This window comes from Vanacampus margaritifer, chromosome 11 (assembly GCF_051991255.1).
Source record: "Vanacampus margaritifer isolate UIUO_Vmar chromosome 11, RoL_Vmar_1.0, whole genome shotgun sequence".
NCBI classification, from domain to species: domain Eukaryota; kingdom Metazoa; phylum Chordata; class Actinopteri; order Syngnathiformes; family Syngnathidae; genus Vanacampus; species Vanacampus margaritifer.
The window spans coordinates 11,023,821-11,049,935 of NC_135442.1; the positions used below are offsets into that span (position 1 = coordinate 11,023,821).

At 41.3% G+C, this 26,115-nt stretch overlaps 1 protein-coding gene across 1 annotated transcript in view; it reads left to right on the plus strand.

Moving 5' to 3' along the window:
* Positions 1-306: 306 nt before the first annotated feature.
* The window catches only part of LOC144060211 (neuroligin-4, X-linked-like), a 35,115-nt gene continuing 9,306 nt past the window's right edge, over positions 307-26,115 (plus strand). The window contains exons 1-8 of the mRNA XM_077579517.1: positions 307-642; positions 4,065-4,204; positions 5,709-6,515; positions 8,819-8,971; positions 12,958-13,143; positions 15,184-15,634; positions 16,843-17,056; positions 19,541-19,665. Of these exons, the coding sequence (XP_077435643.1) occupies positions 6,056-6,515; positions 8,819-8,971; positions 12,958-13,143; positions 15,184-15,634; positions 16,843-17,056; positions 19,541-19,665 (1,589 nt within the window). The 5' untranslated portion in view covers positions 307-642; positions 4,065-4,204; positions 5,709-6,055. The remainder of the gene's footprint in view (positions 643-4,064; positions 4,205-5,708; positions 6,516-8,818; positions 8,972-12,957; positions 13,144-15,183; positions 15,635-16,842; positions 17,057-19,540; positions 19,666-26,115) is intronic.

Sequence of the window (26,115 nt, forward strand, 5' to 3'; positions counted from 1 at the left end):
GCTCTGCTCCTGAAGAGGTCACTGTGCACCTTGGCATCATTAGCCAAAGTGATCAGGAACAACCTTTTTTTCTGTTTTAAACTGTACTTACCTCACCATCCACAAGTGTGCGCGTGTGAAAGCATATGTCGCGCTCATGTAATGGCATGCACGTCCCCATCATAGGTGAGCATCATTGGATCTGTGGCTGCACGCTGCATCACTGTCCAATCGCATTTAGGGGGAGCACCGGAGAGAGCGAGAGAGAGGGATGGATGGGGAGGGGGGAGTCAGCCAAGGAGAGAGAGAGAGAGAGAGAGAGAGAGGAGAGAGAAGAGAGAGAGATTGATCGTTCGTCCTGGGCCTCTCACATCCCATCGGAGAACCACTTCAATTCCTTTCGTAACAGACGCGATTCCGTTTGGATTACAGTTTCCGAGGATTGCGGTGTTTTTGGGGCTCTGTTTTGTGTTGTTTCCCATTATTTTGTGCGTGTGTAATGGGGGGCAGGTTTGCACTCACTGGAGACGACGAGCCAGCCAGCAAGCAAGCAAGCAGCATCAGGACTCTTCAAATATCCCATCCCCGGCCACTGTGACACGCGGTGCACCAACGCGGACGCACGCGCACATTTCTGCCACCTTCCTGCAACGCCCCGCGCAGGTTTGTGCTTTTTTTAATTTAGTCGAAATAACAATGTTAGTCCCAGCTATTTGTTTTAAAGGTGATCAGGAGTGTTTTTGTGAGGGGAATGCGGCGTGCGAGGGCGCCCCGCGGGGGTGGGTTGCACGGTGGCAGGCTGCAGGGGTTTGTCCTGATAAATGGAGCGTTATTCAGCAGCGTGCGTGCGTGCGATCACCACTGGAATGTTAACTAGCACCTTGGACAGCGCGCGCGCGCGCGCACACACGCACGCACGCACGCGCGCGCCTCCGCCGTGGTGGTGTGCGGGTGGGAGGAGCGAGGCTAGCCGATCACCTCCACACTGTCATATTTGTGCGTGCGTGCGTGTGTGTGATTAGGCTGAATTGATGTTGCGCTGTCTGGGCGTCTGCGTGTGTTATAATTCTGCCCGAAGGTCTGTGGGGAGTGATAGCAGTTGTATGCATGCATATGTGCGTGTGTGTGTGTGTGTGTGTAGTGAAATGGAGAAGGAGTTTGTTTTCACCATTGGAAGAGAGGAAAACCTGCACTTGTGCTCGGGGGCTTATTGAAAGACCAACGTGTGTGTGTGTGTGTGAGAGAGAGAGAGAGAGTGTATTGAAATGAAGATGTCTGCATTGCTGATTAAAAACAAAATGCATCAATTGCTTGGAATGTGTGTACAGTGTACCCACAAAGTAGTCACAACGTATTCCAAATGTGTGAAAATGAATCTTACCATACACAATTCTACATTATACACCACACGATGCCAAGACTAAAACATTATATTGGATTTTTATGCAAATATATGAAAAAAGGCCAAATAAAACATCCCTAAAAATAGCCCGCAGCATCAGTCAAGAACCTAATTGCTGCCAAAGGGCTTCAGCAAAGTATTGACCGTGAATACACAGTCAGTGTTTTATTTTTAACAAATGAGCAAATATCTCAATTCTCATTTTTTCCCCACATTGCAAGAAAGAATTAATTTACCTCATTAAGGTGAAAGGCTGCAAAATAATCGAATGCGTGTGGAAAAAAAGTGTCTTCATATTTCCAGATGCACTCTAAACATTGTGCGCTTGTGATGGAGAAGAAACAGACAACAGGTAGTAGCTTTCGATGGAGCACAGGAAAAATGATGTATGGTATATTTCTTTAAATGCAGCAACACGGTGGTTCACATATCTGGTTCGAATCTTGCCTTTCTGTGTGAATCAGGGGCGGATCTTTGTGGTGGTCAGGGGGGCAAAACCACAGTCATGGTTTCACGAAATAAAATGCACCCATGTCCACAACCTTGATCAACACATTCATAATACAAGCAGGAGCAAATTTAAGAGCGTGGTTTCACCAGAAAAATGCTCCATTCAATAAAAGTGGCAAATCGGATTTATCCCACTCGGATTGTGTCAGTTCCGACCTCAAAGCGTTCGAGGCAAATTTAAATACAAGACATGTTCACGTGACACAATGTGATTTGGAATGACTGCGTTCACCAGAACAACAAACAATTTATCGAAATCAGCCATCTTTGTTGTTTACATTTGCCTCAAACGCTTCAAGGGCAGAACTGGGACACTCAAACCCTCCTTGAATGCAGCATAAGACCGCCATTTTCATTTGTGATGTCATAACGGAATTGTCAATTGATTTGAATGAGGACAAACATTGTAGAAGATAACATTTTTGAAACAATTAAAAAACAATTAAAAGTAAACCCAACATCTCACATGACATCATGCAAACTCCAGCAAATCTAGCCGGCACCACTCTAGCCTTCATTCCAGCATATCCCAAAAATTGTTTTACCCAGCGTTAGCAATTTTTCAGTGGTGTATCTGCTGCAGATGATGCAACATGAGCCAGGATTGATTGTTGGTAGCCACGTGGGTGAGTGAGCCGGTAGTAAACATGCAGAGGAACAGTAGGCTCTGTTTGGGTAGATGTTAACATGAGCCGCTAACGAGCTAGCTGCTGACTGGTTAGACACCTATTTTATTTTTCAAGGTTTTATAATCTTTGGTGTCCTTTTATTAGGTTTGCGAGATAATTTGTGCTGCAAATCCCAAAGATGCCCCTTTTCAAACTATTCTGTTTGGTTAAAACTGCCTAGCAGATTAAGAGGAGTGGATTTCTCATTAGTATTTGAATTAAAATGAGCTTTGCTCTGATAGGACCACGGTCTTACCTCATTTGAATATGGAGAAAGACTCTTTGACCTATTTTATGCATAAAACAGAAAAAATTGGATTTTGATGTCATGGCAACGCTGTTGGCACTATTTATTGACAAATTTAAAACTATTTAAAAATTGTAAGAAACAATTGTGAACACAACTTACTATATTCTTCTGAATGTTGTTATGCTTTGTGGGAGTCCTGCTCTCGCTTCGCCTCAGCAGGTACGACTCGTCTTGGGGTAATGGGAGACAATGACACCCAAGGCGTGTTACTGGAAAGGGAAGCAAAATATTCAGTGCTTTTTTTGGTGGCAGTTTTAAAAGCTTCATCGCCTCATTTGCAAGACTCATATATGCAGAGCGGGCACCTGCAGTTACAGAAAAAAAAAAACCTTAACAAAAAAAAAATAGGATTGCTGATACAGTCTTTTAAATGCAGCTTTCGTTTTCTTGGAAGTTGACGACGCTTCTCACCATCAGTTGGCTTTTCCCACTTTCTAAAGAAACTCTCCAAGGATTTTTTTTCTTTAAAACTCATTTCTGCTATCTTGTGGATTTATTTGAATTTTGCATCTGGATTTAAAAGCCTAACTGATCCGAGCGGTTTGTACCGAGGCACCGGCAGATGCACCTGATTGTGAAAATAGAACTCCATTTTTCAATCAAATATTTTTAGTTGAGCCTCCAGCACCGTGACCTAAAACTAGTGATGGGAAAATGAAGCCTCATGAAGCTTCATGAAGCACTTTTACTATTTTTATTACTCCTCTAGATGGTGCTCTTGGTTCAAATATAAAGGCTAGTGCAATGAAAATGTATTACATTTCCACTGCCTTTTTAAACCAATAGTGCCATCTAGAGGAGTCAAAAAATATCACAAGTGCTTCATGAAGCTTCGTTTGCCCATCACTACCTAAAACATTGGCCGTGCCAGCCCAACCCTGGTGGAGCGTAATTCAGTTTCCTATGGGGAAATGTTTGGACATCCCAACCTTTATTTGACCTTCCACTGTATACGTGTGTGTATGTGTATGATAAAATGAAGTCAGTGTACGTGTAATTAGAACTGCACTGCGCTGGGGATATAAACAGCGAGTGCATGTGCGGAACAGAGATAGAGAGCAGCGCGTGTGTGTGCTTCCTAACACCACTGGGGTCAGGAGCTCATGTGTGTTCATGGTTTAATTAAGCGTGTGACGTGACTCTCCACCCTCTCAACACTAACCCACCTCCCCCTCCACCACGTTGCCCTCCACAGGGTCTTGGGATGCGTGCAGCGGCGTAGCAGGGGAGTGACATATGTCTGCAGCTCGCACTCACACACATCAGCCCTGACACGCTGACACACCAGTTCAAGCTGAGCAGTCACCATGAACGGTGGCGTTTACTTTTGCATATGTAAGTCTATTGTGTGTGTGTGTGCATGTGTTTTAATAATATATCATGTATACATTGATTCATCACAAAATGATTACTACGCAGATTAATCGCATTTATTCATTTTGACCACAAATTATCCTTTAGCTCGACAGTGGATGATTACGTTAAAGGTAGCGCAGGTTGTTTTTGAGCAATAAACATAACTACATGCATTAAAGTAAAGCATTTCATGAATGTTTTTGCGTATGACATTCTAAATATTTGTTTATGTCAAACTCTTGGGGTCCTTTTTTCATTTTAAAGTATGCAAGTAATTAACTGAATAGAAAAAGAGGAGGATGAGAGTGTGCAGTGGATCATTTTTTTTGAAGACGTCCTCATAACATTAAATGTTGAAAAAATTAACACATAACAGGTGCTCTTTAAATTTGACGGGCAAAAAAAGCCTTTTTAATTGGCTCTTTGCACAAATCCACTACTTCCTGAACTCAATACCACTCCTTCATTTCCTGTCGTTCATGATTGGACAAACGGATGAATCCAGGTGTGTCGGGCCGTTGTTGTCGTGGTTAAAGAGAGATCAGGCACACCTGGATTAATCAGTCTGTCCAATTGTGAAAGACAGGAAATGAAGGAGTGGGACTGAGTCCAGGAAGTAGTGGATTTGTGTAAAGAGCCCATTAAGCGATTAATCGTGATTAATCAAAATTCTAAGTTATGATTAATCGGATTAAAAAACTGTAATCGTTTGACAGCTCTAATATATATATATATATATATTGTAAATGAGACTTAGTAGATATTTTCAAAAAATATCATTACACTTTGTGTGTTTAAAACAACCACATAGCCTGCGCTAGCGCAATGCTAGCATACAATGGAAAACTGCATAGGCATTCAGTTAGAAGCCTACAGTTAGCATCTCCATGGTGGTGTCGAATACATTTGTTGTCGCGGGCCACATTGTCGTTACAGTTACCTTCGGGGGACCGCTATGACTGTGAAACCATATAAATGTTTCATCACATGACCTCATAATATTACATGTATAAATACACTATAAATTGATGGATAACTAGTTTTGAGTCGTCTGACAAAAACTTACCGTTTTGTTTATGTCATTACTTCTTGTTTTTAAACTATAGTATTATAGAGTGTCATTTTTATGATTAATAACAGTTACTAAATTATTTTGTTGATCAGGGGAAGCTGGAACAGATTATTTACAGATTTGGATAGAATTGTTTTGAGTTACAAGCCTGGACAAGAACAAATTATATTTGTATCACAAGACACTGTATTGGAATGAGAGTAAAACAAAATGCTTGTTTTACTCGAACATATAGCTCTAAACAGAAAATCATTTGGCAGAGGCCTCTTCATTTTTTCCAGAGTTGTGTGTGTGTGTGTGTGTGACATTTTGTTTTGATTTACACGTCGATTCCATTGACGAAGACTAATGATGTCATTCTGTCCTTTCCTTTCCCCGTCGCTGCTTCCTCCTCCTCCTCTTCTCTTCCAGGAGGCAGTTTGGGCTTGTCATGGGGCTGAGCGGAAGGAGAGAGTGACAGAGGAACAGTGATGCTACTGTTTACATAACAAGACATTCACACACACACATGAGCACACACTCGAATCGCCAGTACGGGACACACAATCGCTTAAACACACACACAGACGCAAAGGGAATGACGCCAAGTGACTCACCACACACTCAGAGGCACTGAATGACACACACACACACATAAGAGGGAAAAGTTATTCGCAAGGGTCAGGATGTGTTTATGGGCCAAGCTGCATGAGAGCGCCGGATCCCACTGAAGGCTCGTAAACCCCCATAAGACGCATACTGCCCAATCTCCCGTCGCCATGCCCGAGCCGAAGAGGAGAAGACGATCTCCTCGGCAAGTCTCCTCTCTCCTCGGGCTCGTCTCCTCGCTGCCCGCCGTCTGCCTCCTCCACCTCAGCCTGTGCGCGGCCCAGCAGACGGTGCCCGTCGTGTCCACGGCGCAGGGGCGCATCCGCGGCATCCTCACCCCGCTGCCTTCGGACCTCCTGGGTCCCGTCATCCAGTATCTTGGGGTGCCCTACGCCAGGCCCCCGACCGGGGACCGGCGTTTCCAAGCGCCCGAGCCGCCCTTACCCTGGCCCGGAATCCGGAACGTGACCCAGTTTGCGCCCGTTTGCCCGCAGTCGCTGGACGAGAGGAGCATGCTGGGGGATATGATGCCATCGTGGCTCACGGCCAACCTGGACATAGCCGCCACCTATTTGACCCACCAGAGTGAGGATTGTCTCTACCTCAACATCTACGTGCCCACCGAGGAAGGTGAGGATGCATGTATACTAGTGCTGTCAATAATTCACTTATTCACTCCCAGCCATTTTCACTGAAGCAGCCTCCTTCGCTCCCGGCTGTTTTACTGGATATTGACTGATTTGACAGAATATTATGTTCTATTGCTATAAAAACAAGAAACCTACCAAAAGAAAAATTATAGTCTCTTCTTTCATCAGGAAAAAAAAGTATATTTCTATCTGTTTCTGTTTTCCAGCAATTAGCATTAGAATAAAGCTAAGTTTCATCATTATTCACAAATCTGTTTAGAACTGTGGGTAAATGAGCTTGTTTGCAACATGGCCCTGGTTGATCTCTTATACTCTGCTGCCACCTGCTGGCCGTTTTTGTAATTACTACCATTGATTCATTCGTTGTCTGCAGTTCAGAAGCTGTATCAGCCTTCTGTATGCTGTAGCATTAAAACAACAACAACATAAAAAGCGTATAAATACGTCTTTGTTTGGGACACTAAATCAAATTTTTCTACATCTGCTCCGATTTTTTTCTTCAAAGCTCGTAACATATTTACTTTTAAAATCTTGGAATTAATGTCAAATCATCAAATAGATAACGATTCTAATAGCTTTCTTTGATCCTTGAATTGGACACTTGTGTGAAATACAACCGTTAAACAAAACGATCAAAATAGACTCCGATTTACAGGCCATCTTTTTTTCTCATAGAAACAATTCTCAGAACTTCTCACAGGTTTACAGTTCTGCTCACGAGTGCCACACTCCAGCAGCATTGGTTTGAGTGTGGAGCTAACTTGAGCAGGAATTTTGGCTCTGAGATGATACGCCAAAGGCATACAGTTGGCATGCTATTTGAATTTGGCTTTTGCAAAGTGCAAATTAATGCAAATTACTTTAGAGTTCTCCAACAAGCATCAAGAAAGTAAATCAGAAAGTAAAACTACAGATAGTCCATGTTTATTCATCTTCCCGCCAGTGACTCCTTCAAGTTTGGGTGCACACTGAGTTGAGTACATTTTTTTAACGCTTTAATGATTTTAAAATAATCCCCAGCGTTAACGCTTTAATTTTGACAGTCCTAATGTAAACGTTTCATCTTTTTTTAGCTGTCATTCACGAATGCCAAATCAGAATTTTTGGAATTGCGCGAGAATCGGGTGGACTGGGGAGACAAACAGTCCCCCAGGTTAGCTTAGCGCTAGCTAGTTGCTACCAGAGTACACTGATGGATTTAAAACTTTACTAAAAGCAAAAAAAAAAAAAAAAAAAAAAGGGATCCTGGAGGGAAAAGTAACTTATTTTAAAGTAAAAAGGAAAACTTTTTCATACATTGACGTTGCTCCATTAGTGCATCAGACGCATACAGTCTTGGTACACTTCAAAAAAAAAAAAAGTACTGTACTGTACATGGCAATGTGAAGAGAGTTTTCCTGATGCCTACACATAAAATAATGTTTGAGCCATGAAAATGTATTAGCTTAAAGCCTCCGGTGGCGGGAACACATTCCACTGGGTCGCTGTCGGACTTTCCCATGTGGTGACAACGAGGCGCTCTAAAGCGGCCATGCCAGCAGACTATCCGGACTATATATTATCGGGATAAGAGGCGTAGCAAGCTAGCTAACTGCACATTACAGTTACGCCAGATAACCACTGATGCCGACAAAAGCGTTTTAAGTTGTTGATTTGTGACCTCAGAGTTCTTCCAATTCAGCTTAGTTTTTATAAAGCACTTCATTTTCCACGTACATGACCATTAAGTATGTTACATTTTTATTGACATTGTACAGTAAATGAAGGTTTTCGTGATGACCACAGTTTGACCTTGAAATAGATCATTTTTATTTCTTGTGGAGGTCATTCTTTTATCCAAATTTTGGGAATGAGCCTGCTGGATCAGATTGTGTCCGACTTTAGTGCTTTGACTGTAATTCTTCCCTCTGCATGCACGAGCTGCAGCTTAAAATGCAGACACCTGCGCCAGTTGCTGTGGGGTTTGCGCTTCTACTTGTGGAGGCAAGTGAGAAGGACAAAGACGCACTCATGCATGCATAGTGGTTGATACATGCCCGGCCGGCACACACACACACTTGTTTTTCTCCATAACCAGCATGAACACTCTCACATGCCTCAATTTATATCCACTTGCAGGTAGATTAAAGTACCGAGTTGGGGGGCCAAAGCATAAGGATGCAGGGGAGGCTCAACCTGCCTGCGAATTGATTAGACACATACAAACGGACGGGAGGCCAATCTTGGCTGTCACTCGCTATTACGCGCACATGCACTTCATCCTCTTTCTTCTTCTTCTGGCAGACATCCACGAGGAGGGCGGGCAGAGGCCCGTGATGGTCTACGTCCACGGCGGCTCGTACACGGAAGGCACCGGCAACATGATGGACGGCAGCGTGCTGGCCAGCTACGGCAACGTCATCGTCATCACGCTCAACTACCGCTTGGGCGTGCTCGGTAAAATGATACCTACTCCGAAATGATGTGTGAAATTTACTATTATCGATAGTTCTGAAAAACAAAAATATTGTAATCAAAGACCTTTCTTTGTGATGCAGGTGATGATTTATTTTTATAGCGCCAACTACAGCCGAGGAGGACTTACTCTTTTTAAAAAAAAATTTAGCCTTATCGGTGATTGGTATCGGCAGCCTCCATGAGTACCCGATACCAGAAAATAAGGCCTGTATTGGTCAGGCCCATCCCTAATTTCAGCATTACATATGATAATTTGTACCAAAATTCCTGATATAGAGGCGAGCGGTGTTGTGCCAATGATATGTTAGGATAGGGCATTATTTGTATGAATGTATTTTTTAAAATATGAAAATAAAATGATGACGCGTGACTGGCTGGTGGATAGGCTCCAGCTTCTTCTATTAGACGGAGCTATGTCTTGACTAAATGAAGCAACTCTCTTCAGTTCAACATAGTTGCTTATCATCAAGTTGCCAGCAAATGGCACCAAAGCAATATTTTTATATTAGACATGGATTTGGCTTGAGCACAAAACTAGTAAAGAGGAGGGTTTATTGCATGTAAATGATGACAGCGGAAAGCATGTTGTCCTAGTAGTTGGGATGTCGGCCTCACATTTGAAAAGTTTTGGGTTGAAATCTCATTTGTGTGGATTTTTGCATTTCTCCTCATGCTTGTCCGGGTGCTTCCTTGTTATTCCGCCTCAGCTGTGAATGTGAGTGTGAATGCTTGTTTGTCTATATGCGCCCTGCGAAGCGTAGCATTTATTTCATTTATCGATTAGTTTGGGTCCGACACTTTTTATACCGTGGAGGCCATTTGAGGAAATACAGTAGATTTTCTGAGCACCCAACCACACCATCTGTTTGTTTATTTTTACTGTTGTAAATGAGTGTGCTGTATCCAGCTAACACATTTGTTTGTATGCAAACAATGCAGGTTGAACTTTACCATTTTTTTCTTTTCTTATTTACCACTCTGCCCTTTAGAGAGGAGCAACAGCGGTGTAATTACCCATGATGCTATTTTTGGTCTGCTAATAACATTGCACACTTGCTGAATGAGAATTAACAGCTGAGCTTTTTTTTTTTTTTTTGTGTGTGATTTGGACTGAAAAGATTTGCCGACAAGCAGATAGGTCGGCACATATACACAATTGAGGAAGTGTGTTTTAAAACAAAATTGTATTACTCAACCATGACTCTAATGTAATGTAAATGTAATGTATGTAATGTAGAAACATTTAATGTTATACATTACTAATGCACAGCACAATATTAGTATAGAAGTTGGATGTCAAACAACAAAATCAACAATGTGATTGTTTTAACAATTAAAACAATAGTTATTTTTCAGGAACATATCGTTTTTTTCCCTTCTATTTCTAAAGGAAGTTTCTATTGTTTTCTGATTCTCTGATTAATATTGGCATTTGTGGAATTTGAATTAAGCAGCACAACCCATCCGTTTTTATCCATCTCACGGGGTGGCCATTTTGCCACTTCCTGTCGACTGCGGATGACATCCCACTTACTCAGAGCTCAGTTAGCGACCATTCACGGCTCAGCTTGTGAACATCACATGACCAAACTCAGAAAACAGCTCAGCCATGATTGGTTGTTACAAGGGCAACTGTGATTTTCATTTTCACTCAACAGCAAGTGGCAAAATGGCCGCCCCCTTAGATGGGGGAAGTATAGGCGTTTTTTGCTGTTGAATTCATATTTAATGCCATATTTAGACTAGTGGGTGTGGACACATATTATTGTTTAAAAACAACAACAACAAAAACTGGTTGACTTCCTGTTTAATAGTTAAAAGTTTGATCTCCAGTGGGGAGTCAGCCCCCCCCCCATATTTTTACCTTAAAAGTGCAGTAGAGTGACATTCTTGTCAAAAACAAAGGAATTATACAAAAAAAATGGGTATTAGCAGGTATTTACATTGTATGCTTTTGCTTGAGCACATTCTTATTCAAAAGTGGTGATACATCACACCGTTACATGAATAATTATGACACAATTTCCACCCACTACTTCTACTGTACGTTCGCAAGGTTAACGTGTGCTGACACAGCATGTTTTGCCATTAGTGATTTGTAATCATTTTCTCATGAAGTGGTATTAAAAATTTAATTTAAAAAATATATGCGAGTAGCATTTATGTGCTCAGTTTGCTTAAATAATTAAAAGCATATTTTATATTCTAGCTTTGAGTGCAGTTCCCACATGCAAATCATTAAGATAATTTCTTCCAGTGGGTGAAGCGCATATCTTTGCTAAGATATACTAGGCCAATGCATACGCATGACACTTTGCACAATTCAAATACAAAATTAAATTATAATATTAAAAGCTGCTTTCCGTTGTCTACTGTACACACCCATTTCCTGGTTTTAGGCGAGCAAGACAGAGCAGACCGATGGCGCCACCGGGGGTTTATGTACATTAATGTTTATAAGCGTTTGCAAAAATTGACGAGTCCCTCAAAAGGCGATTCGCTTGTCGAAAGAATTAAAGCTATTCTGCGCAGGCTCATGAGGTGTTTTAACAAATGACACAAATCTGCTGCTTCTTCATGAATGAAAAAAAAACCCTAAAACCTGTTCATTAAGTGTGTTGAATGGCTTGAATTTTAATGACTATTCAGGGCTACCAGAATAATCATGTATTTGTGTTTTAATCATCTCCGCCTTGTGTGTTTACATCAACTCCATTAAGATCGCGTTCATCATCATCATCATCCATCATCACGGGTGGCGGCGCCTTCACACTTTCGTCATCGTACTTGTTGGATGTGTGAGGTGAGCCGGCGTATGCGAAGCACGCACTTTCTTGTTCTTTTTCATAATCGTATTCAGCATGTCGTACTAAATTCCAATGCTGACCTAGATCTTACCGTGAACACATTCAGAATATTCAAAGCGACCTAAAATTGGAAACGGGCTTTAATTGGCCATTAATATGCTTCTTGTTTGAGAGGATTACTGGTGGGTTATAAAATGAAGGCGTTTTACATTTTTGCTTTCGTTCCTCTCGCTTTACACTCAATGAGCTTCTGCACTGATGAGATATATAGTCAAGTGTGTTTTTTTAAGGCCTTGTGTTGGGTTGAAAGCAAAGGTTATGGTTGTAAATTAGATTTTAGTTAGGGTTTCAAGTAAAGGGCAGGCTTTCAAATTAGGGTTTCAATTTCAGACTTGGGTTTCAAGTCATGGCTTGAGTTCCAAGTTAAGGCTTTAAATTAGGCTTTCATGGCAGGGCGAGGGTTTCAAGTTAGGGTTCGTAATTAGAGTCTCAAGACAGTGTTTGGCTTTCAAATTTGAGGTTTGTTAATTTGGTTTCAAGACAGAGTTAGGGTTCTAAGTTAAGGGTGAGCCAATGGTTTGAGTCCCAAGTTAGAGTTTTAAATTAGCTAGTCAAACCAGGTAAAGGGTTTCAAATTGGGGCTACAAGACGGGGGTTAGGAAGGGTTAGGGTTTCAAATCAAGGTTAGTGTTTCAACCTCAGATTTGTTTTTTTAATTTGGATTTCAAGCCACGGTTTGGGTTTCAAGTTAGAAATTTAAATTAGCGCTTCACGCAAGCGTGCGGTGTCAACAGCAGTTAGGGTTTCAAACCAGTGTTTCAACATTTTCAATCCAGAGTTAGTTTCAAATAAGGATTCATAAAAAGGGTTTCAAGGTTTCAAATTGCGGTTTCAAGACAGGATTAGGGTTTCAAGCAAAGATCAGGGTTTCAAGCCAGGCTTGAACTTTCAATTTAGGGTCTAAATTGTGTGTATGTGTGTATTTTTTTTTAAAAAGAGAGAGTAAGGGTTTTAATTTGGGTTTTTGGGTCCAGTTTGGGTTTCAAACCAGAGATTCATTCCAAGCATCTACACACCTTTAGCGCGACTAATTTGTAGCCTTACAAAATTGAATATGATTATACACGTTGTGTGTTTACACACTGTGTACCTCTGCAGGATTTCTGAGTACGGGGGACCAGGCCGCCAAAGGGAACTATGGCCTGCTGGACCAGATCCAAGCTCTGCGCTGGGTCAAGGAGAACATCGCAGCTTTCGGAGGAGATCCAAACAGGGTGACCGTGTTCGGGTCCGGAGCCGGAGCTTCCTGCGTTAGTCTCCTCACTTTGTCTCACTACTCCGAGGGTGAGGAACAAACAAAAGCTGTCACTAAGTCACTATTTTTTATTGTTGCGTCTTCCCCATGTAAGACGATATTGTTTACCAGGGCTGTTCAAATTCAAGACCTTTTTTTCAGTGAATAAAATTGCCATTTATTGATGTCAGTCAGGTGTTGTGATATTGCTGTCAGGAGGGGGTTAACAAGACTTTTATTTTTAAATATAAACACGAAGAACCACAAGAAAAAAGGCAATTTAAAATAAATGAAATGCATTTTTTGTCTTATTATTCAGCGGTTTCACACAGTGTGTGTGCTAGCGCTGATTTCCACTGTCTCCTCTTGAAACTTGGAACAAGCCATTTTCGTGTCATCTAGACTCCTTCATGGCATAGTAGTGTCAATATGAGAATTTTTCCAAAAACTAAAGTCAAAGTTAAAAATAAGTAATAAAAAAAAATTAAGATTGGTACCTAAACACAAACATATAACGACACGTACATGTGACATTAATCAAGAATGCTGTTAGCAACTTTAACGCAACTAATATAGCATTTCCTGTTTTATGTGCTTATTGTAAAAAACAACAACACATAACTAGTCTTAGATTATTCACTGACTTTACCATGATTACATGGTAACTTTCACTAATTAACATAATGCGATACAATATAATAACGTGTTGTGATGCAACAGGTAATGGCTAATGCTAACAAGACAACAGTAGCTGGCTAGCTTGGCTTGCTACTCTCTTTGGGGCCTTTAATATGGGCTGTCTATCGCTACCGTTGGTATGCAGACAAGTTCTGATGCTGACCCAACTAAAGGACAAACAGAGGGGAGGGCCTAGTATACGGTATGTGTATAAGGTACTGGATATACTAACAGGCGGGTGCTGAGAAAGCTTTATGGAAGAAGGAAAACATTGTTTGCATCACAAACCTTTCTAGTGACTCATAATCAGAAGAGCTGCATTATTCCTTCTGTTCAATTATTAACCTGCTTTTCTAATGTAAAGCTGTATTGTCTGTGAGTGTTTTGTATTTACTTACTACAGGAGGTTTCAAAATGTTTATATCTACTATTTATACTTATCCTTCCTGTAAAACGGTATCCTTCATTCTAAAAGGGCAAGAAGTCAACACACATTTGTCAGTAGAACTGCAAGAGCCACTGTTGACAACAACGGAAAATATCACGTGTCGGCACGGAATCTATGAATCACAATTTGGTGTTATTTTTATTATTATTAATTATTTATATATTTTATATTAATTAAGTGTTTTTTTTTGTTATTTTTATTTTTATTTTTTTTGACAAATTATTGACCCATCCAAAGTGTAGAAAATGGCTCTCTCTTTGATGACGTAATGTTAACATGCTGCTTTGGGGCCTCCTGGAAAGTGGCTATTTTGGAGGTACAAGGTTTTGGCCTGATGCCAGCGATATGACATTTGATCCAGAGGCCACTTTGCTGTTAGGGTTTCAAGTCTGGGTTCGGGCTTGGAACTAGTATTTGGATTTCAAATGAGGACTAGGTTGGGGTTTTATGTTCCGGTTTCATAATAGGGCTCAGATTTAGGATTTCAAATTTGTTTAAATCCTGGGTTAAGGTTTCAAATTAGGGTTTATAATAGGCTATGGGTTTCAAATGATGATTAAGGTTTTAAATTTGGGTTTCAAATCAGGGCTAGAGTTATAGAGTATGGTTAGGGTTTCAAATTATTATTATTATTTTAAACTGGAGTTAGCCTTTCAAATTAGGGTGTCGAGGCTGGGTTAGGATTAAAAACTACGATTGGGGTTTTAAATTGGGGCTTGCAGCCACAGTTATAAATTGAAATGAGGATTTCAAGCACTAAAATCAGTGTTCGGGTTTCACTCCTGGATTATATTTTCAAATTAGGTTTAGGGTTTCAACATTCAGATTTGACACAGGAAAGACTGAGCCATTATTCAAACTCTGAACGTTAGAGCTGTGATGCAGACATACTAGCTACAATAATAAACACACGTGCATGTTGTCCGACGAGCTCAATTCTAATTTGTGCTCTTGTCTGCCTCAGATTTGTTCCACAGGGCCATCATCCAGAGCGGCAGCGCTTTAGCCAGTTGGGCCGTCAACTACCAGCCCAGCAAGTACGCGCGACAGCTGGGGGAGCGGGTGGGCTGCGGCATCGACGACAGCACCCAACTGGTGGCCTGCCTCCAGGGCCGCAGCTACAGAGAGCTGGTGGAGCAGCACGTCACGCCGGCTAAATACCACACGGCCTTCGCCCCCGTGATCGACGGCGACGTGATACCGGACGACCCGCAGATCCTGATGGAGCAGGGGGAGTTCCTCAACTACGATGTGATGCTGGGGGTGAATCAGGGCGAGGGGGTGAAGTTCGTGGAAGGCATCGTGGACTCGGAGGACGGCGTCACGGCCGAGGACTTTGACTTTGCAGTGTCGGACTTTGTGGATAGTCTGTATGGTTACCCGGAAGGCCGCGACACGCTCAGAGAGAGTATAAGGTGAATATGTTTATATTATGTTTTCAATCGGTAGTGCAACCCTTTCACAATTTAAATTTGGCATGGGAACACAATCCGAACGCCTCAATTTACAGCAAAGTCAGTATGAAAGGGGCCATGGTTATCAAATGCATAAAAAACAACAACTCCTGATTTCCCTTACGGCAGTTTTTGTGACATCCCCAAATAGATTTGTGAACAGTTTCTGAAGTGGTACACTACAATGCAATTACTGCAAATATAGGATTTTGCTAAACAACTTTTAAATGACTAGTAATAAATAATCATAAACTTGGCCAACACGGTCCGTGACGCAGTTTTTCAATATGGGTCATCGTGTTTTTGGTTCACGGAGAGCTGGAGTCAATCCAGCTGGCTGTCAAGGTTTGTGGTTTGCGTGGTGGAGTGTGCAGGACCCAAGTGCAGGGAGTGCAGGACTCTTGAAAATAAAACAAAATGGCAAACAAGGAAATGTGGAATCAGCAAAAATAAGTCCAAAAAAGCCCTAGAATCAAAGTAACAAACTCACCAAGGAACTAAAAACAAGCAAAACTAACAAGACAACAACCTGGATAAGGCACCAGAGGCTGGAGGAAGCTGATTGGTAGACACAAGGAACCGGGCTGACAAGAAAAACCTAACGAGCAAGACAAGAGCTGAAGAAATGACATGAAACCAAACTAAATCTAATGCAAACAAAGTTGCCAAAATCAAAATCATGATAGTGATTTCAGGTGAATTGTGGCGATTGAAGCATCACACCATCAGTGTCTTTATTTATTGATCTTCCTGATTATAATTCTAATAAATTATTCTTATCATAAATTAATCCCACTTTTGTTTGTGTAGGTTCAGTCAGTAATTCAAATTCCGCCTTTTTATTAGCTTAAAATAGAGGCTTAGAAGAGAAACAGCTAATTAATAGAGTAGCACATCATGTCTATTTCGCACGAGTGCTAATGGACTTTTTTGAACGGCAGTTGGTTACAATAACGTTGTCTAGCAACTGTTGGAAAATGACTCACAACCGCTCGTTTCCTGCAACATGTGACATGGCAGCTCGTTAACATTCAATGTAGCATTCGAAGCCGCCACATGTTGTAGCCGCCAATGGGCCGACACAAAAATCAATGTAATCATGTCCTTTATTGGTGTCCATTTGATTGATGATGTCCTGAATTGACTGGTTTTGTGTTTCTAATCCAAAGGTTCATGTACACGGACTGGGCCGACCGTGACAATGCGGAAACGCGACGGAAGACCCTGGTGGCGCTGTTCACAGACCACCAGTGGGTGGCTCCGGCCATCGCCACGGCGGACCTCCACGCTCAGTACGGCTCACCCACCTACTTCTACTCCTTTTACCACCACTGCCAGAGCGAAGCCACGCCCCCTTGGGCTGATTCCGCACATGGCGACGAGGTAAGATAGTCCATTTAAGCGGTCTGTTTAAATGGAACTGCTTTTACACATTATCATTATGACTGAGAGTCATTTAAATTTACCAGGTTGCTTCAATGGCGGCAATATGACTGAATATTGAGTATTGCAGCTTCTAGCAAAAGTATGCTCTATTTGCTTAACCAGGCATCCAGGCTGTTGATGGGATTTAACCCAAATGAGCATTTAGTTTCAACGTCATACTTGGGGCTCCGTAGAGCTAAAAATGAGAAAAAAATGACAGATGTGGTGAAAAATAATGTCCCAATATCTCCACAATTTTTTTTCTAATTCCAATTCTATAGGTTTTATTGTGAGTGCGAAAGACTGTTTGTCTGTACGTGACTGGTGATTGGCTGCTAACCTATTATGGGTATTTCCTGCCTCTCACTCAAAGTCAGTTGGGATAAGTACTATTGCGCAACTACTTTTGTCCATTTTCAGTGCCATGGTAGCGGAAGATGATGCACTTAAGTCATGCGGCTAATTGATCTGTTGTTTTGCTTTTAAGCGCTTAGAACTGAGTAGCTTTTTTTGTGAACAAAATATCTGATATTTTGTGGAACACTGCATGAAACTTCAGAGATCTTTGGTACTGCTGTAATAATTAACATGAGAGACGGCCTAATGATGGCACAAGCTTGAAACCAGCAAGAACCCAGAGCACATTTTTTTGCTTTGTAAGTCAAACAAATTGAAAAAAAAAAAATGTGGACAAAGCTTAGCTACCCTCTACAATTTCAATAATACATTATTGTTGATGACACTGTATCTTAACAGACTATCTGTTGTAACCATCTTTCCTGCTGGGTGTTAGTAGTTAAAAGGCAGAATGTTAGCAGCTAATGGAGATGGACTGCGGCAGCATCTACTCCCGCCCACCTGCACGCCGCAACCCCGAAAGTGCGCCGATAAGGCCGACCCTGAGCACACAGCTTTCTCCTCGTCAGCTTCATAAAAATGTAGCTCTTTGTTTCGCCGTTCTTTTACGACTCCATTAAATGGGCCGCGCTTCACGGGGCGGACATGCTAATGTTAGCATAGCTGCAGCTAACGCGTCTGATGTGCCTGACTGCTTCTTGTGGTTGATCAACATAAATCTAGCAACAGAGGAGAGGTGCTGCGCTCTTGGTTGCCTCCGGCAATAATCACGCTTGTGGAAAATTTTATATATTACAGTGATAATAAAACTGGCAAACCGCAAATCTCTTGTGAGCAGTAGCGCACTGTCATCCACGCTCAACCCACAACGTGGAGATTGGATTTTTTTATTGTCGACGGCAGACTGAGGATGTGTAAAAAGATTAACGGTTAAAGAGATTTAAAGATTCAGGGAACTATTGGGGGACTTTAGAAGTGCTGCTTATTATATACATAACCTGCATAAAGACTATTCACTTCACATGCATTTTAATATTCTCTTTTCTGACATATTTACCTGGAATTGTCTTAAGAATCCAACAAATTATTTATTTATTTTTACATGTGACATAAATCAAGAAAAAAAAAAGAATACAACAAATGAACCCTTTCAGACCCACATTTTCTCTGCTGGGCAATTTTTTTCCCCTTCTTTTTACTGATTTTGACTCTTTTCCCACATAAGAACAACATGGATATATATATATATATATATATATATATATACACATCCATCCATTTTCTTAACCGCTTGTCCTCACAAGAGTCGCGGGGGGTGCTGGAGCCTATCCCAGCTGGCTTCGGGCAGTAGGCGGGGTACATATATATATATATTTTTTTTTTTTTTTTTGGGGGGGTGGGGGGTATCTCAATGTTTTTACTTGCTATAGTGGACGCCAGGATAACATTTTTAACATGAACATCTTGCAAATCAACTTGCGATTGTGATTGGCTAGCTAACATTCAATCATGAACCAGAAGTGTTGACATCATCCAAATGATGCGTTTTTATGGGTTTAGACACACAAATATGTCATGTCCACTGCAATCATCAATGGGTCCGATGGGGATATATATCAAAATGTATAATAATATGAATGATAACAACAGCAATTTTTGCAAAAAAGAAGTACTAATTAAAACTAACAAACCTGCTCTAAAAAACAATTAAAACTATACATCCAGCCATCTGAAATAAAAACTACTTATAATGAAAATGCAAAACTATTATAACCCTGTTAAGCGCTCAAATACTCTCCATATGGCAGCTCACAGTATGTGTGCTTCTGTGTGGCACTGCGAATAGTCGGAAACGGTCGCACTGGAGCTCAGTCCCAAAATGATTGGGGGCGACCTGTCAAGCTGAAGATGAGTTTAGAGAAATGACTTTCAGCTCCCTCAAGCATGAAGACGCGTCTGCCTCCGCTGACACTGTGACATCACATTTTGCCATGAGTCATTTAAGCTTAGGTTTCCTGTCAAGAGAACCCATGTAACCTGTCGCACTCAACCCCCCCCCCGACATCTTTCTGTGTGTGTGCGTAGGTGCCGTACGTGTTCGGCGTGCCCATGGTGGGCCCCACCGATTTGTTCAACTGTAACTTCTCCAAGAACGACGTGATGCTTAGCGCCGTGGTGATGACCTACTGGACCAACTTTGCCAAGACGGGGTGAGTGTTTAGAAAAGCAAACGGGCGGCGGGGTGCATTGATTTGCCCTCGGAGGAGATGTTTTGTCTTTTAACTGACTACAGCAAGAAGCCAAAAGACAAAAGAACAGCTTCAGCATTCTTCACATCTATTTATATCAGCCCTCCAAGACACATGCGTCCATTTGTAATTTGTTTTTGTTTTTTTAAAGCTGCAGTGCGGAACTTTGCGAGCCCCCCTTAGGCCAGACGACTGTTACTTCCATGCATGGGCCTATTTACTGGAGACCATTTTCTCATCTCAGCAGAGCACCTATTAGTGGGTGTTGCAAAAAATGTGACATCATTTGCAATATAAATATCTGCGTACCTACTTAGCCCTCGTATTTATCAATATTATAACCATATATTCAAATGGATACAAACGTTATCACCAGTTTCTCTTTTTGCAATCGTCTTTTGTCCAAATTTGCCTTCTTATTAGTGTATTTTTACTGAATTTCCTTAAAATGTACGCTGCACACTCTAGGTTGACCTTGCTCAACCATTTTCTAACTCACGGTCATTTTATTGCTCGTAAATGTCATTCAAAGAAAAATGAAAATATTAAACTAGCATTAAATTCATCATTTGAGCAAGAAGTGGCTACATATGCTATTAGACTCCAATAATTTTTAAAGCAATTGTCTAACGCTGTCTTCGAACCAAGAGTAGCAAAATGCAGTGCAAGTGAACTGGTATAATATAATAATTTCCTCAATGCCCAAAAATGTAAACACATTTGCACTTAACTTGATCAAAAATGTAATAAAACAATGAATTTAATAGTTTCACCAATAAAGCAATAAAAATCCTGACTGATATTGAAATATCATTTTTCTGATAATGTAATACTTTCTTACATTGTTATATCATATATATTACAGTATATCATATCCCAGAGCTGGTCTAATGAAATGGGCGGAGCTTACTTTGATTAACTTGCTGCAGAGTTGGTTTAACTAAATAAATCAACTATGTCAAATAACTCCAACACTGATCTCCGTTTAAATCAGACAGTGTTAAAAAATACACTTGAAGTGAACATTTAAGTTTTTATCATTTAACACCAAAATTTTAACCCTCTTTTTTTTTTATCTGTCGAGTTTTACATGAAGAAAAAAAAAAACACCACTCTGAAAATGTAATAAGCTATGACATTATCGTAAAAATGTTATTACAAGATCAGTCAGGATTTCATTTATATATTATTGGTAAAATTATTACATTATTGGGTTTTATTACATTTTTGAGTTAGTTAAGGATACATTTTATTACATTTTCAGGAAATAATGACATTATAGGGTGCTGCAGGGCAGCACACAATTTTAGTGATTGGCATGTCTGCCTCAAAGTTTTTCCTGGGCACTCTGGCTTCCTCCTACATTCCACATACACGCATGTTAGCTAATACTAGAGCACATGACCGGTCGAGTCAACAGTGGATAGCAATGTGTAATATCGACTACCCGGACTAGTTGCCAGCCAGATGCAGGGCACACATGCCCTGCTCCATATACAAATGACACAACTATGAGTAATTTAGAACGCGTGGCAAACTCATTGGAAAATGGATGTATGCTAATTTTAATGTCCTGATATGACATTCAGATTAGAGGATAAGCAGCCCTTAAACTCCCACCATGGAACTGAAAATATGCCCGGCTAATAAAGATAGAAAGAAATGCATATTCATCCAAAAGAACAAAGAAAAAGATTTTGCATCGTGAACACGCTGCTTGTGTGGGCAGCACAAGAGCTAATTTCCTCCACGCGAGAAAATGAGAGCCAAGATTCCTGCTGCCTTTGCTCATAAAACCAAACACCTCCTCACATGAAATCACATTTTCTTTGTTGCATTTGCAGGCACGTCAATAGCAAGTGCTTGTTATAAGGCAAACAAGCCCACAATGTGCACAAGGACACAGTTAGCATACAAGAGAACACCGTGTCTATTGTCAGTACACAGTACGGAACAATACCTTGTCGTCTTATTCTATTGCCCTCCCCAAGCGCGTCTGCACGCTTGACAGACGACAAAGCTAAACACTCCAAATGAAATGACGCACTCTCCAGCCGGGACAAGGTCACTCATAAACACACCGGGACGTACGTCATGGATGATTAAAACGCACCGGGCCGCACCGGCCGCTTCTGTTCAACCAACAGCCATCATTACGGCGGAATCTCCAAAGCTGAACACGACCGGTTTTCAAGTGCTGCCGGTTGTCATTTCCAAAAACATTTGACTTCCCCTTTAAAACAAGTAAATGATAATACAGTGGTACCTCGGCTCACGAACGCTTCAGCTCACGAACTTTTCGCCTCACGAACATTAAATTCGCGAGCATTTTGTCTCGGCTGACGAACTAGTTTTCGGCGGACGAACCAAATCTCGCGACGCGAGAAATCACGAGAAGCTCACGCACGCTCACGGCGTACTAACTGGGATAGGCTCTTCCTACGCTGCAAAAAAATAGCTTTTATTGGCATAACTTGATCGTGACTTTTTTCTTCTACTTTCTAATGTCGCTACAGCTTAAAAGTGTAACAAAACATGCGGAACCACACTGCCCCCAAGTGGCCAAATCATGTACAACATGAACAGCGCTCCCAATAAAAGCACACACAAACAAGGGCAAGACAGTATGAAATAATTTAAATTAAATCGATTTTGGGACATTTATAATACAGTGGTACCTCGGCTCACGAACGCTTAGGCTCACAAACTTTTCGCCTCACGAACATTAAATTCGCGAGCATTTTGTCTCGGCTGACGAACTAGTTTTCGGCGGACGAACCAAATCTCGCGACACGAGAAATCACGAGAAGCTGACGCACGCTCACGGCGTCCCAGTTCGCCGCCCCCTTTGTTTGAGTGCGGATGTGGTTTGTGTTCGGTAGACATTTTGGATCATTTTGGAGTACTTTTGCTACCATGGGACCGAAAAAGGCCCCACAAAAGGCTAGTGTTAAGCCTAAGAAGACATTGAAGAAAATTACGGTCGAGCAGAAGAAGGAGATCATCGACAAACACGAACGAGGTGCGCGTTTGTGTAACTTAGCGTCCCAGTACGCTAAGTCTACCAACAGGTGTCAATTAAGAGGTTTTTAGTCAGCAACAAGGATAAAGAGTCTCCTAAGAAGCAAAGAAGAGAAGCCACACCGGAGGACTCTCCTTCCAAACAGTAACTCCCTCCCTCCCTCCCTCCTCCTCCCACTCCATTCCATCAAGCCTTCAACTACTGTACCATCACAAAGGCAATTTGCAAGTTTTGCAAATAAAAACACTTTATTATACAGTACAGTGTATTTATTTAATTACAATACAATAGCACATTTATTATACATAAAATAAGGTATATTTTGTGTAGTTTTAAGGCTTTTTTAGTAGAAAATTGTGTTTTATGGGGACCTGGGAACGGATTATTCTCATTTCAATGGTTTCCTATGGGAAATACTTGTTTGGAAGACAAACGTTTTGGCTCACATACTCTCTGTGGGAACCAATTAAGTTCGTGAGCCAAGGTACCACTGTAATAGTTTTTGCTGACGTCACAAGTTTAAGTTAAGTTTGAAGTCCATATTGTTTCACCGTAATGAGCGCACGAGTAAAATATGTTATCGTCAGGCATCGTAAACTTGAACTTAATGTCATCCGGAAAGAAAACAAACGACTCTTGAAAAGTGATTTAAATCTGCTGTCACTGTTGAAGCTTTTTCTTTGGGGGCGGGATCCGAGACGCCTTTTCAAACCACTTAAAGATTTCACTGATGAAAGCCGAAGTGATATAATAAAAGAAGAAAGACGCCGTTATTCCTGCCTCCTTTAGAATATCGCATGAAAATGAACTGCCACTTGCTGAAAAATGCTTCTGTGGATCCAATTTAATAAACTCAAAGTGGAAGTATATTAGCGGCCGAGGACAATCCCCAAAGAGTCCACATGAAAACGTTAAAAATGACAATTGGGCCTGATAAGAGGACCTTTTATCTCTTTGCTCTGACACCACGCACGAGATAAAAGCATTTGTTGAGGATGGACCCTTTTCGAGTCGTTCCCAGTAATTAATCCATTGGAGGACCGCTCCACCGGGACCCTTGCGCGCTTTACCCGGAGCTCTGCAGAGGAGGCCTTCATCTAAATCACAGCGGCACATTGCTTGCTAAGTCAGGACATGCAGAATTAGAACACCAAAATGGAAGACGAATAAACAGTTGACAGTATGTCATGTTGCAAAAAATATACTTTCAGATTGTGTGTTGAAGAGAAATAGTTGCGGATAAATTGGCAGATCGAATAAAAAAAAAACAAATCACACAATTTCAATTGCATGCTAGCAGACTCATGCTTTCTCTGCGGAAAAACTTTTTTTTTTTTTTTGTTTTTTTACTTACGAGTACAATCATTGCCTTGTCTTGTGTTACTTGATTATTGATTGAAAAGATGTGCAGGCGTTGTATTGATTGTACATGATGAGAAAGCGCAAGCTTGGGCTGAAAAAGTCTTAAGCGGCTCTCCTGACGTTTGCTACCATGAAAACACTTGAATGAATAGTTGAGTCTTGTGATTGCACTCGTGTTGTGGAACTGGGATTGCTGTGCCTTGTTTGAATTTTGACGGTGGGTGTTCAGTCTGTAATTATTTAAATACCAAAGGAGCAAGTTTGGATTGTGTTTTTGGAGCCATTTTGAACTCATTTGCTCCCAAAAACGTAAAAATGCATTCTATTTAAAATATTACCATGCCCCCAATGACGTATTTATACGTTTTTGTTGTTGTTGTTTTTTATGCTAGAGCATACTTTACTAGGCTTTGATGCAGCCTCCGAACTAAAGAGAATGCTTGAAGCAATGGTAGTAATTACAAAAAAAAAAAAAGTATAGACTAAGTAAGTAAGTATAGGAGATCAACCAGGGCCATGTTGCAACAAGCTCTTTTTGCCGGTGTTTTAAACAGATTTGTGAATATGATAGAAATAGACTTTTTCGTGATGAAAGAAGAGATTCCAATTTTGCTTTTTTTTTTTTTTTTTTTTTCTCTGGGAGAGCTCAGTATTGATCATTTGACATGTCATCATCATTGTTCTCCCTTTTTTTTTTTGTATGTGGATGTGTGTTTGTGCGTGTGTGTGTGCGTGTGTTTGTGCGCGTGTTTGTGCGTGTGTGTGTGTGTGTGCGTGTGTGCGTGCGTGCGTGCAAAAAAAAAATCCCATACCGTTCACCTAAACCGAGCACTTCAAAATCCAGCCAGAGTCGTGGGGCCGCCAGGAGACCCGGAGAGGGACCAAAGAAAAGAAAGAAAAGCGAAGCCCAGCACTGACCAGACACCACCCACCGGGCCAGGTGGCAGCAGAGTATAGGAGATCAACCAGGGCCATGTTGCAACAAGCTCTTTTTGCCGGTGTTTTAAACAGATTTGTGAATATAATAGAAATATACTTTTTCGTGATGAAAGAATAGATTCCAATTTTTCTTTTGGTAGGTTCCATGTTTTTATCGCAAAAGAACACAATATTCTGTGGACCTTGCAAAATCAGTCAGAATCCAGTAAAACAGCCGGGAGCGAAGGGGGTTGCTTCAGTGAAAATGGCTGGGACTAAATGAGTTAAGAAGGTTGCTCGCATTTTTCATTTATTGTGGAGTTCATGTTGTTTTTATAGCCATTATATAGAGCTCTGCCAATTGAGGTCGACCTCCTGAGCCTAATGAATGAAGGTCTCAGATCCGCTGTAAAAACGTGAGGAACAATGATTGTGATGAGCAGCAGGGTGGGATGCCATTTGAATCTTGGGAGCAGTCCAGGATGAATTCTGTCTTTAGTCCAGTGTTTTTTAACCTGGGTTCGATCAAAGCCCAGGGGTTCGGTGAGTCAGTCTCAGGTGTTCGGTGGAAGTCGGACGCACACCCGACTAAAATGTATCGTGACGATACAACCCGCTTGGCTGTCATTAGTTGACTTATGACTGTTGTGATGGTACGTCGTGTGATTTTGTTATTCTTATATAACGTAACGTATTGTGTTCCACAGGGTTTAGTTCTGGAGCCTCTGCTGTTTTCATGGTATCTGCTGGAGTATAGAGTAGAGTTGAGTGAAGGGAGTCTGCGTCCTAACTGCAAGATTTGCAATGCCAAGTTGAGCAACTCTAGTCCAGCAAAACTAAAGCAACACTTCCTTAGGTTGCATGGAGATGGGGAATACAAGAGCACAACGCTTTCTGAGGTTAAGAACCACTGCCTTTGGTCATAAGTCAGCTGGAATAAACTCCAGTCCTGTAAGCCTGAACGTATAAGCAGAAAAGAACATGAATTTATGGGTTGTGGAACATAAAGCTGTGGGCTTCTAAATAAGTTAAAAGAATGGCAAAAGTGCACTGGGACTTCTTAATTCTTACTTGGATATCCTTTTCTGCACATCAAGATTTACAGCTTG